Source organism: Narcine bancroftii, chromosome 5 (genome assembly GCF_036971445.1).
Source record: "Narcine bancroftii isolate sNarBan1 chromosome 5, sNarBan1.hap1, whole genome shotgun sequence".
Taxonomy (NCBI): domain Eukaryota; kingdom Metazoa; phylum Chordata; class Chondrichthyes; order Torpediniformes; family Narcinidae; genus Narcine; species Narcine bancroftii.
In genome coordinates, this window is record NC_091473.1 from 90,416,708 (window position 1) to 90,430,282 (window position 13,575).

General features: G+C 37.9%; 2 protein-coding genes and 1 long non-coding RNA gene across 12 annotated transcripts in view; 2 read left to right on the forward strand and 1 right to left on the reverse strand.

The window, feature by feature from the left end:
• Window positions 1-8,556, reverse strand: part of LOC138763701 (uncharacterized) — a 112,933-nt gene extending 104,377 nt beyond the window's left edge. The window contains exon 1 of the long non-coding RNA XR_011357735.1: window positions 8,471-8,556. This is a non-coding gene — a long non-coding RNA (uncharacterized lncRNA). The remainder of the gene's footprint in view (window positions 1-8,470) is intronic.
• foxd3 (forkhead box D3) lies at window positions 1,503-3,409 on the forward strand. The gene has a single exon (XM_069938319.1). The coding sequence runs from the start codon at window positions 1,831-1,833 to the stop codon at window positions 2,962-2,964; it is 1,134 nt and encodes a 377-aa protein (XP_069794420.1). The 5' UTR covers window positions 1,503-1,830; the 3' UTR covers window positions 2,965-3,409.
• The window catches only part of alg6 (ALG6 alpha-1,3-glucosyltransferase), a 66,876-nt gene continuing 56,859 nt past the window's right edge, over window positions 3,559-13,575 (forward strand). For 3 of the 10 annotated variants that reach the window (XM_069938308.1, XM_069938310.1, XM_069938318.1), the window contains exons 1-5: window positions 7,329-7,424; window positions 8,426-8,722; window positions 9,609-9,640; window positions 10,369-10,453; window positions 11,034-11,123. In XM_069938308.1, the coding sequence (XP_069794409.1) occupies window positions 8,553-8,722; window positions 9,609-9,640; window positions 10,369-10,453; window positions 11,034-11,123 (377 nt within the window). In that variant the 5' untranslated portion in view covers window positions 7,329-7,424; window positions 8,426-8,552. Of the gene's footprint in view, window positions 3,757-4,490; window positions 5,684-7,327; window positions 7,425-8,425; window positions 8,723-9,608; window positions 9,641-10,368; window positions 10,454-11,033; window positions 11,124-13,575 lie in introns of those variants that run through there. The other 7 variants (XM_069938309.1, XM_069938317.1, XM_069938311.1 and 4 more) reach the window with 7 other exon arrangements.

The window sequence follows — 13,575 nt, forward strand, 5'->3', positions numbered from 1 at the left end:
CGCTAGTGAAGTAAATAGTATCTAATTTGAACAAAATGTAAGGGTAGATGATTCACAAAATATTTTTTTATATTCGTGTGTTAAAATTAACAGTTTAAAATCAGTGTTGAGTAAAATAAAACGATAACGTAAAACAGTACCCAAGCAACAAAAAAAAAAGAAAATCTATTGCCGACTAAACAGCGCTAGGCTCTGTAGTGAAACGCTTACAAGTTTATAATATAATTTTGTGTCACAGGGAAGCCCTGTCAGGTTTAAATGGTTATTCATTCCTCCCATCGAAAACATGTCGTAAACCCATTCACATGGTTTTGTTAGTCTTAATAGGAGGGTGGAAAGAATAATTGATTCTTTTGTCACTGAAAAGATATTCTGATTTGAGTAGGAGGAATTGGGAGAACAAATCAATTCGATTTTAATCTAACACCAAAACAACAAAAAAAATATTAAGCTAGTATTTACATTCGCAACACAAAGCTGCGTAAAAATGCATTTGGGAAGGGATTATTGCGTTGAAATTAAGCTTTTGTTTAAAATACAGTGTCATTTCCTGTTAAACTTATTTGGAAAAGTATAGTTTCCACTCTGTAGTTTCAAAATCTTCTTTCCTGAGAACTGTATTGAGACAAACACTTACCTTCAGTGTTGTGAATAGCTTGTTCACATTCACCCATACTCTCCCATTTCCTAGTTTTTCATATGCTAACGCGTGGGATGATTAGCTCGTTAACACCTCTGTACATCCTGGTCCAAATTTCTTTATTTGAGGCTTCTCTATTGTTACCGCATGTCTCCCCCCAATAGCCACCACCCCCTCCCCATCCTTGCCCTTTTCGCCCCCTCTTCACTAACCTAATAGATTAATCAATAACCATTTTGCTGTATGTGCGGCAACCTATCTGATGCAGTTATAATACGTCTTTCTTACAAAAAATATCGTTTAGACGGCGGTGCCTGACTGTAAGTCAATTTTACGCAAAAATATAAACCGATCACTGTATATATAAAGAATGACAGTGACACTCCAATCCGCATAAAAAAATCTAAACGAAATAAATAGCGTCACATACATTAATAGTTATATTAAGATTTAATATCTAATTAATATGTTATTGTTTTGATCGGGACGGCAGAATGTCCTGAAATAAATCAAAATTAGTAAACAAAGAAAATATTCTGCATGGCATATTTCTGCATTTGGCCGAAAAGTGAAATTGCAAAATAAAAGCTTTCAATTAAATGATTTGAAGTCCCGCCTAGCTCCATTCTACGAGCGAGTTTATTGATAAAGAATGCTTTGATTGCCTTGGTGAAATTGTGCTTGTAGGAATGAGTGGTGCTACTGTTGTCTTGGCCGGATCTATGTTGACGATTACATGAAATAACTCGAGTTTTGCATGGCTTAACAGAGGGAAGTCTGACGTTAGTCCCTCACGTGACAATCCTGAGAGTATATCTTTAACTGAAACAATCACCAGTCTTTTTATATATATAAAGGAGGCATAAAAAGCTCATGAGCTGAGAAACCGACATCGTTTTAAAAACAGTGCGAGGAATAGGAAAAGTTAAAACGTTGCAATATGCAAGTTGAAATAGGCTGTCAAAAAGTTAAAGGTAACTGTTATTGACAGCCCCTTGACCTGCGTTGTCATCTGATCTGCAAGGGACTGCCAGCTGAGACAGTGTGTATGTGAGAGAGACGAGAGGCTGGAGGGAGAGAGAGAGAGAGAGGGAGGGAGAGAGAGAGAGAGAGAGAGAGTGGAGAGAAGTTTCATCAGAAAAGAAGCCAGGCTCTTACCTTTTATTGGTGATTTGTGAAAGGAGAGCGTGATGACCCTGTCAGGCAGCGGTAGTGCGAGCGACATGTCAGGGCACACGGTCCTTACAGCAGAGGATGTCGATATTGATGTGGTGGGAGAAGGAGACGAGGGCATGGGAAAGGACAGCGACTCTGAGAGCCACGCCACCCACGATCAGGGAGAAGAGGTGGAAGAGATCGGGGCAAAGGAAATCGCGGAGAGTCCTTCCGCTCTCTGCCACCCTTCCTCCGAGGGAGAAGTAGCTAAATCGGAAACTCAGGAGAGTGGCTCTTCGAGCGGCAACAACGTTTCGAAACCCAAGAACAGCCTGGTGAAGCCACCTTACTCGTACATTGCTCTCATCACCATGTCTATCCTGCAAAGTCCCCAGAAAAAGTTAACCCTTAGTGGAATCTGTGAGTTTATCAGCAACCGTTTCCCCTATTACAGGGAGAAATTTCCAGCCTGGCAGAACTCTATCAGGCACAACTTGTCCCTGAATGACTGCTTTGTGAAGATTCCCCGGGAACCTGGTAATCCGGGTAAAGGGAACTACTGGACGCTGGATCCACAGTCTGAAGATATGTTTGACAATGGCAGCTTTCTCCGTCGGCGGAAAAGGTTCAAGAGACAGCCGGCGGATCATCTAAGAGAGCAGGCTGCCCTCATGATGCAGAGTTTTGGAGCTTATAGCCTGAGCGGTCCTTACGGGCGTCCCTATGCGCTGCATCCCGCCTCTTACTCTCACCCCGCCGCTCTTCAATATCCCTACATCCCTCCCGTGGGTCCGATGCTGCCCCCAGTCGTCCCACTCATCCCGTCCAGTGAACTCAACAGGAAAGCCTTTAATTCCCAGCTCAGCCCCAGCCTTCAGCTCCAGCTCAGCAGCCTGAGCTCCACATCCATCATCAAAACGGAGCCCACGACCAGACCTTCCTTCAGCATCGAGAATATCATCGGAGTGACAAGCACGACAGGCAGCTCACAAACTTTCCTGAGACCGCCAGTCACCGCTCAGTCAGCTTTGGTCAGTCCTCAGCCCTTGTCTTTAGCGAGAACCACGGCTGCAATCACCCCAATCCTCAGTGTCCCCACGAACATAATCTCCGGACAGTTCTTACAGTCAGCAGCTTCGGCCGCTTCAGTGACCAAATGGCCATCTTAATACCTTCTCCGCTTCCAACCGCTCGCTCACTCATCAGACCTTTTTTTCTCTCTCCGGTGGTAGTGAGTTGCACTGAACTTGACTGCAAACGATAGACTATACTCTTATCTTATATAAAAGGAATGCTTTCTGTACAGGTAAATACGTTTGTAAATATTTGTATAAAGAACCTATCGGTTCATAGTCATTGAGTTTTATTTTTTAATTAGACGGTTTCACAGTTGTAGTATAGAGCTTTGGGCTTTCACACTTAAATGTCTTTTGAAAGGTTCATTGCCAGTAGTTTATTAATGAACATGTACAGATATTACGGAAGACCGAATCATTCTTAAAAAAAAATCCAACAGGAGAAAACTGTCAATATTGCATACGACTACAAAAGCTTAAAGCCCTTTATATGAATTAAATATATGTATTCTATGTAGCGCCGCCGTCGTGTTGTACAATGGGAATTAAACTTTCTAAATAAATTTTACAAATTGCAAATATTCATGCTCTTCATTTATAAAAAAATATGCAATTGTTGGATAATGGTTTTTTTTTGTTATACCAGCACCATGCACACACCACCAATTCAATACATCGCCAAGGCAGGATGAGCAACATGGCAGCTCAGTATATCCTTTTAAATAGAAACATCTCTTTTTAGCGACGACATTGAGGTCACTGGCTTTGTAAAATTAAAAGCCATTTAATGAGTGGACATTTTGCTGTAGATATGAGGGATGAAATTTGAGCTGACAGCACATGGAACCACATGGAAGGGCAAACTGAATAACGTTCGAGTGAAATGTATTTATTTTTCCGTTTTAATAATACTTTATTATTATTATAAAAACCGTGCTCAACAAAATATCCAACCAAAGCGTTTTATCCTAAGATATACCGCTTATATCGGAATGAATATTGTAAGAGGTGGTATTTTAATATGGAATCCCAAAAGATAGCATTATTTATATAAAATATCAAATTATTAATGTCTTTATTACTTTTTAAACTATTGAAAGAGTTGTATCGAGCGGAGTTTATTTCTCGAAGAGGACCCCGCTTTCACGATCGAGCAGGAGTTATAGAGTAGATTTCTTTGCGTTATTTTCCCGGAACTCTTGCACAATTATGCCTCAGTACACCTTTAATGTGTCGTTAAAATAAAGCGCAAGGGCACCGTCTATCTGGTACCTGTAAGTTCCGTTAAGCGATGCAAAAATATGGCTGGAATAAAAAGAGAAAAACGCGAAGATATATAACCATATAATATAAAAAGGCGACTGAAAATTAAACGGTGGTGGTATTTTGAAGAGTAGATCTAAGTGCTCTGGAAATATTTAGCTCTATGGGCAATCTTAAAATTTCATTTGCAGACACACAGCTTAGAAATATTGTATTTGAACGAATGTTCAATAAACGATTTCAATTTAAATACATTTGAAATCTCTTTCTAATCAATTGTCTGTATTACGAATCTGGACTCTAGAATGTAACACAGTTCCAAAATATCGTGGAAACTGGAAGCGTGGTTCTTCCAAATTGTGTGATGTGAATTCAAACAAATAAATTCACCGTATCGGCCTCACTTTCCGTTTTTAAAAGAAGGTTTCTAGGAGATTCCTGGTCTTGACAAATGTTTGCTTAAAAGCAGGAGATATAAGTCGAGGCGGGGAGTTGTTCGTATTTTATATTTTAAATGTGCTGTAAATGATCGCGGACAACGAGCTTGTGTTCAGATTGCCAGCTCTTCTCTCTCGGCTGTTTGTCTATGTGTCGCGGCTTCAAGTGTCGTTGCTGGTATTGAATTTCCTTATTTACTTCACACTCTGCTTAAAGAGAGTTGCTAGATGATTGACTCCGTCCAATTCGAACAACACCTGCGCCCTGGCCAAGACGAGCTTTCTTTCTGGAACCGTAAATATTATTTTACAGTGAGCAAACATTATACCTCGGTAGAAAAACACCAAATGAAGCGCGCCGCCCTGCTCGTCAGGGTGTGGTCTCAGCACCAGGGATGGATATTTGATAACCATTTGACACGCGCAGAAATGTCCACCTCCAACTTTATTTGAAGGGCAACATAATAACAGCAGACCCTGGCCCTAAATTGAATCTCCCAAGTAATCCTTTTACAAGGAAATTGAAACTGATCTAAAAATGTTTTGCCTCTTGTTTCTATAAACGTAACGAGATGTTAGGCATTTGCGACCCTACTTATGAGTTGCGTTTACACAAATCTAGCAAATGGCGGATGGTTAGTGAAACATGAGCGTTAGTTCTATATTTAACTGATACCCCTGGGAAAGTAAAAGGCGGCTCGAAAGTCACTGTCCGGCTCAGAAACCTGCTGATATAACCATTCCGAAATGACAGCGCTCATTCCAACACTGATCCTTTTGTTGCCTCCAACTTTTACTGATTCGGATTTATTTCCAGTTGTAACATTTGAGTCACCTTCCGGTCAACTGTGATGTTCAAGTGATTTATGGTTCTTGAATTTTCGCGCAACGCAACGACGTACATGTGAACTTCACGGTTTTCTGCATCAATGGAGGGCAAATGAACATTTGTCAGTTTCGAACCTACCTGCCCAAAATTAATTTAAAAAAAATCGAACCTCTCGTCTGGAGCAAATCGGTTTATGTTGCAGAACCCCAGAGAGAAGGGACAAGTTGAGGGAAGTCCCGATTGACTAATTGGCAACACTCAAATCAGCCATGAGACGATATTGGTAACCACAATTTTGTTCCTCCCTTTCGTCCGAGTTTATATCTCTGCGCAGTGTTGATAATGATGTGAGCAACATCATAATAATGATTGCAGCTTAACCAAATCTCGTTCCCATTGGGAAGCTCGAGGTTTGATTTGGACGGGAATGTGTGATACCGGAACATAGCACTAGATGGCACTTACGGAATGTGCTTGAAATGTCTGAAATGTTAACAACTGTCCCATAGGTACTTTCAACACAAGATCATTAAATAAAAAGTTTAACCGTGGCCATCAAACGATGTCGACCGCTCCTAAATGTGCGCATGTGCTGGTTGGAACAAGGGCTTGTCGTTCCAACCTAATTATGCTGGAATTAAGCTTCTAATTTTTGGAAGAGTGGCCTGTGTTCGCAAAATATTAACATTTTAATTCACGAGATTTTGGGCCATCTTATTTTCGGACCGAGTCCCCGGAAAGTGTGTAGTTGCTCCTCGGGATTTTGCATTTAATACCTTAATTAAAAACCTCCATTCCCCCTGATCCAGGACCACAAGACTTCTGTGTGATAAATTAGAATATGTTTGCTTCGCAAAATCTCTGGACTCTTTACTGGTTCACGGGATTGAAGGGAGCCGACCCTGTTGCCCGCGACTGATCGATCGCACGCTGCAGGTGGACCAAGTAGGCGAGCGAGGTGCTTCTACACCAGAACGCAGGAACGTTAACTCCCAATTTCTGTCTAATTATTTCCACGTAAAGGAAAAAAAAAGTGTTTGATTTCATCAATGACCACAAATTATAAGCTATTTCAAATAAAACGGACCATCTTTCTTAAGCGAAATAACGCTTTATTTAGGATTCATTTATCCACACTTTCTTTGGCAGTTCTTACCTACCTCCAAACACGCAAATCAATTAACATTTTGATTCTAGTTTCTGTATTTCGGATATTTGTTGTGAAGAAACCAGCAATACAGTTCACGACTGTTGTTTCCTGCCGCCACGAAGCCAGTGCCTTGGCAGATTTCTCCGCTTTCAAGTCCATTTCGAGAATATTGTTTACAAGTATTTTACAGCGATGGGCTTAAGGGAATATATATATATTCAAAAAATTATTTGAAGTCAGTGAAACACAGGGACCGGGATTAATTTGTTTGAACAGATTGTACTTGGTTGGATAAAATCTGTGGTTCGGACAAAATGTCGTTTTCTTTAGGCGATATTTTTCCGATAATGTATGGAAATGAATATTTTCTGCATTTATTATATATAAACATACACATACTCTATGCCTTTGAAATAAGTCGTTCTACATTAGTATCTAATCTTTACTTTACGGGCCTTGATAAAGATATCACATGACATAGCGTAGCTGACGACATTGAAATATAAAGAATGAGTTCGTGCTCTCAGAGGATGTCAGGGTCAATTAATTAAGTTAAAAAGAACAGTTATATTTCTCTTAAACTTCCAAACAAACAAAATACAGGCGTAGACTTTGGATCAACCCATGCTCGGGCAGTAAGAATGCTGAACGAGCAAAGGAACTGTTCACACTAACCATCCGAGGCTCTCAGATTCACAAAACTATATAAATACTTGTCCTTCATGTGTATTGTTTGGGTGTTATTGCCTGGTTGTGCGTCTACGTATTGTTACACTGAGAACCGGTGAACATTATTTTTTGACCGGAGAACACGGTTGTACTTGCCCAATTAGATGACAATAAACGTGACTTGGCAATGAAAAAGGAACTGTCGGTAAGAAACATTTAAATTCTTTTACTAATGCATTAACCCCACAAACATGTAACTTGCTGCACTGGAACAATCCTTTACACGAGGAATTACCATGAAATGGAAAAGTTGAAAACTAATCAGCAGCCAAAGTCTCATCAAAATGAATGAAAACGAATCCAATTAAACTGTTCTACTTTTGTATTAGAGCTAGGAAATTCAATTAAATATCATTCTCAAATCTTGTCAATATCCAGTTCAACTTAAATATATTCGAGATTATGTATGAGACACCTAATTAGATAAAACTAATTGACTCAACTGGTTCCATTATAACGTATGATGACAAATGAGGTTAAAATAATATTAATTTTGGCAGCAATACAAGGGATCATAGCAGAAAGTTTAAATACTGCCAGATGGTAGAACTCAACTCATTGACATAAACGATTTTTACAAAAACACAATTTTCCCCCGTCATTCGTTAGATATTATGGGTAAGCGTGCTTCTATGATCAAAATCAAATGACTCCTCGTGATTTCCTTAACTCTCTAACCTCATTACACCCTTATTAACAAATGGCTGGCTTTAATGTGCATTGCTACGATAAAGACATGCAGTTCCATAACTGGCATGGTTCACCCCAACCTCTGTTTTACAGCTTCATTCTCCTTTCTGTTCTTTACAAATATTTGCAGCCAAATCACGCCTTTACGCGCAAGAGAAGTGGTTGGATACAGAGTGTACTTGCCCACATCTCTAAAATCAGGAACGGAATATCTGCTTATTTGAATACTTTTCGATTTATCCGTGTTAATCTATATTAATTTTACTAATTCGAAATCAAGCCCGGGAGCTAAAATGTAGACTACAGCATTTAGAATGTAAACAGCCTTTGGAATGGTTGCAGGCATCAACAGTCATTTAACTTAAATAGTTTAATAAAGTACACATTTTGTTGTTGTCCAATGAGAATTTAAAAATAAAGTTTATTTTTGAAAATAACACTCAGTGTCTTCTCCAGAACTTAAATCAAATAAACTGACATCAATGAAAGTAAATTACTCACTGTCAAAACACACCTCGGTCGAGCGGCTGTGGAGATCGGACGTCATCAGGAGGCGACGGCGGAGTGGGTTGAGCTGAAGCGCATGCGCGGAGATCAGGAAGCACTGGGCAAAAGCAGTCCGTGGAAAAGGAAAAGTAGCAATAGATCGAGGAAGGAGAGTCCTGCTCGACATGGAGAGATGGTGTCTCATTGCCTTAGTGCTCATAGTCAGCTTCACGGTGCGTTGGGCAGTGTCTCTCAACCCTTATTCAGGTCTGTATTATCTATTCAGCCCTGAGATGATCCTGACCAAGATCAGTTGTGCATAAACCAGAGGGCTGGCTGGCAACTACCTTGGGTTTCTTTTGAATTTTGACTTTTCGGGTCGAGACACTTCATCAATGCCCATCAGAGCAATCTGGACCCGAAACGTCGACCAAATCTATATTTCCACAGCTGCCTGATCCAATGAGTTCCTCCAACGTTTTTTTTACCTCAGGTTACAGCATCTGCAGTCTCTTCTATCTTAATTTGAAAATTAAGATGTTTTTTTGCCAATCATTGATTTATTAGCAAAAAACAACGTTGTGCATTTTTCTCAATATTTCCAAAAATGCACATCATTTGATTTATTAACAAAAAAACAATGTTGTGTATTATTCTCAATATTTCCAAAAATGCTTTATTAGTAGTTTTCAAATTGTTAAGTTGCTGCCAGTTTGCCTTTTTCTGATTCTCCAAACTCTGGAGGCTGTCTTGCTGTAACATTTCCTCCTCTCTTTTCCTTTTTCCTAATGAGTAAAAGATGATCTCCTGATCTCACAAGCCAGATATTATAATGGTCCTTGTACTGTTTTACGCACTTCTCTCTATAACACTCCATTCTGTATTTTAGTTTTATTTTTGCACTATGGGTTGACTTTGCCTGACACAGTTTTTAAAAAAAATTGCATTTTGGCACCTGTGATAATAAACAATTTAATTTAATTCTCCCAAGCTAAATCGTTATCTACTCAATATATTTTCATTTATTCAAATATTATTTGTGGCTTGAGCCACAAATGTACCTTTATCTTTGCTATATAACGTACACTATTTAACTTGCGGTGTTTCTCCAGCATTGCGTTTTTACTATTCTTTGTGGCTCCTTATGTTACAGTTGCAATTTTATGATGAAGCTTTGTGTATCATGTAAGTGATTATTTTTCTCATCCTGCATATATTTTTTCATTTTGCTTTCCTTGTGTTTCTTTATGAATTGTGTTGATATGTATCTGATTAGACTTCAACAATAACTTTGTTGATGGTGCTTAATTTGAACATTTCTAACCTACTACTATTTTATTTTCATTTTATCAGTATCTATAACTATTGTTCCTGGAACAAAGCTTTATTCCCACCACCACCATTCTTAGTTTATCTTGGTTTTAAAATTCATTTAACTTGTTTCAATTTGTGAATCTTAATGGTCTTTTTACATCATTCTGCCAATTATAATTGGGATTTGCTTCCACATTTCCTTATTTTAAAATGCGTGTCGATTCTAGGTCCCGAAAAAAAAATAAAATAAAAAAATCATGTTATCATAAACATTTGAAGAGTATGTATGTGATTGAAGAACCCATTTTGAGAAGATAGGACACAGGAGAAGACATTTTGTGGCGATAGGAGAATCTATGTGCGTGAATGAAGAACCTAGTCTTCTTATTTAATAGAATACTATGTAGAAATCAAGTATCAAGAAACTTGGACAGTGCTTTTTCGGAAATGACACTGTGGGATTTGGCAAAATTAGTTAATTCAGAACAAGTTCCTTTTGCAAAATTTTCACTTTGCACGTGCATGCAATGAAATTGCTCTCAAAAGAGAAGAATTAGCCAAAATATCAATAGCTCTTTTTTTTCCCCATGTGTTAACAGGTGCTGGTAAACCACCTATGTATGGAGATTATGAAGCTCAGAGACATTGGCAGGAGATTACATTCAATTTACCAATCCATCAATGGTTTGTAATCTCATTGTGCAATTTAATTAACATGTGTATCTAGATGTATAGTTAATGATTTTATCTATAACTGCTCCAAAATAAAAGAAAAAATCCCTATTCCCTCTTTCACTCCTTCCTCTCCCACCACCCCTTCCTGCCTTTTTTTTTGCTTCCATGATACCTTGACAATGAAGTTGGTTATGATACTTTTACAATATTTCATACAAGTTCTTTGCACACAAGCCTAGATGGAGAAAGATGAAAGGTTATTAAAGTCTTGGAAATCATCAGTCATAATCTCACTTCACGTCTTTTAAGAAGGAGTAATTGGAAATTGATCACGTATGTGATTTCTGACTTTCTCCCTGTTCACTGGACTGCAGATTGATGTTTGCACCATTGGAGGTGCTGTGCTGAGAATGACTAACTCAAATGAAACTTGTTACTCAATCTGAGAATCATACATATATTCTCTGAATTATCTACAGAATATTGCAGTTCAATAAATTAACTTTATAAAATATATGCTCAATAAATAATCCAAGAACCAGGTATTTTTCAATATTTTTAAAATTTCTTTCTTTCTTTCTTTCTTCAGGTACTTCAATACAAGCAACAATAATCTCAAGTACTGGGGCCTTGATTATCCACCATTCACTGCTTACCACAGTATGCTTTGTGCATATGTGTAAGTTCTGTTTGCTAACAGTGGGACAACTTGTCTTTTTTTAAAAATGGAATTCTTTAATGTAAACTGGTAACATTTTGAGCTTTTGATTAATGATTGCCTTCTTCCTATGCCTCCAATGGGAAGTGCCATAGCATTGACTTTGGTTGAGATTAGGATTATTTTGTTCATTCATTACGTGCAAATTTTGATATTGATGCTATTGTCCAATTTTATAGATGAAGAATTTCTATTGATGGTATTGGCAACCTGCTCCACTGTAAATCAAAAAGTAAATGTTGTATTGAAGCACTTATCCATGGGTTGCATTAGAAACAGGATAATAAGAGTAGACCACTTGACTCTTCAAGCCTGCTCTGCTAATCAATACAATCATGAATGATCTTTTCTCCATGTTATATTCCTGTTTTTTCTTGATGTCTCTAGAAATATCTCCATACCCTCCTCAAATATATTTTGCCTCGACTTATTGTAGAGAATTGCACAGGATCAGCATCAGTTGAAGAAATTTCTCTTCATGCAGTCCTGAATATTTTGCCCTGTATCCATAAATCATGACCTTGATTACACTATCTCAGTGGCAGGTACATGCCTTCTTGGATAAGGAGAACCAAAACTGTACACATAATTCAAATTTTTATTTTAAAAATTATTTTTACTGAGTTTAACATGTAAGCTTACATACAGAGTTTTAGAAAGGAAAGCTCATAACAAATCATTTATATACATGCAAGCATCCAAAAAATAAAACTAAGTCAAAAAAACCTTAATAAACATAAGAAACAATAATTTGACAATAACTTTTTCTTTCTTTGGCTTGGCTTCGCGGACGAAGATTTATGGAGGGGGTAAAAGTCCACGTCAGCTGCAGGCTCGTTTGTGGCTGACAAGTCCGATGCGGGACAGGCAGACACGGTTGCAGCGGCTGCAGGGGAAAATTGGTTGGTTGGGGTTGGGTGTTGGGTTTTTCCTCCTTTGCCTTTTGTCAGTGAGGTGGGCTAACTAACATACCATGTTAAACCCATTTGCTGAGTTAAGCCAAATAAAAAGAGTGGGAAAAAAAACTAAAAACTACGTCTATTCTACCCACTCAATCTAATCAAGGTGACCTTATATAATAAATAAAAATGAAAATGTGGATCTAGTGGTGGTCACCATACATTGGACAGTGAATCTCCAGAGTAAACTATAATTATTCCAATTATAATAAAATTCTAAGAATGGGCCCAACAATTTCATAATTTGATACTTTTTATCTTTAACATTATATCTAATTTTCTCCAAACTTAAATAGGATATTACATCATATAGCCACTGTTTATGGGTAGGGAATGAATCATCTTTCTATTTCAGTAAGATTGCTCGCCTGACTATCAACATGGTAAAAGCTAAAACTTTTTCCTGAGATGCAGACATATGTTTATCTGGGTCACAAGAAAAACCAAACAGAAGAATTAATGGTCAAGGTACTAAATTAATCTTAAGAATCGTTGATAAAGTTTGGAAAATGTTTTTCCAGAATATCTCCAAATTTTGGCACTTCCAAAACATATGGATCAGAGAAGATTAAAAAATTTTTTACATTTCTCACATAGTGAGAAATAAATGAAGATAATTTAAGTTTTGACATATTACAATGATGGGTCATATTAATTTGATTAAAATTAACATTTTGCCTAAATTTCTGTATCTCTTTCAAGCCAATTTTTATTCCCAAATATTTTTTCAGTTCATTAGATGCAGTTATTTCTACTTGCATATGGCAGGGGAAGAAACCACCTAGAAACAAAGTCCATCTTCAAAAGACTGCAACTAATGGGGGATTATCACTTCCAGATTTTAGATTTTACTATTGGGCGATTATCATGCATAATTTACTTTTATTACTACATTTGGATAAGTCAGTTATGGATAGAAATGGAACTGCTGTTCTCAAAAAAAAACCTGTCAATTTTAGAATCCTTTTTACCATTTTCCTTCTCTACATTGAGAAGTAATCCATTAATGAGAAATAGGTTGAGAATATGGGCTCAATTTAGGAAATTTTTTGGGCATAATTGTTTTTCCTTGGCTAGTCCTATTATAGATAACCATCTTTTTCAGCTGTCCTTGCTGGATGCAAGTTTCAAGCAATGGCATAGATTAAGCACCCAAAGTTTTAGTGTTCTTTTTATTCAAGATAATTTTGCCTCCTTTGAATAATTATCTGCCAAATTTAATCTTACATTTTTTTTAGTTGCAGCTTGATGACCTTTCTCTGGTTAGGGAGAGTGAGGCCATCACAGACGAGGAATGTGGCCTGAAGGACCAGGTCAAGGAACTTGAGCTGCAGCTCGATGACCTCACTCTGGTTAGGGAGAATGAGGCTATCGTAGACGAGAGCTACAGTCAGGTGGTCGCACAGGGCAGTGGGTTACCGTTAGGAGGAGGAAAGGGAGGGGTCAGGTTCATG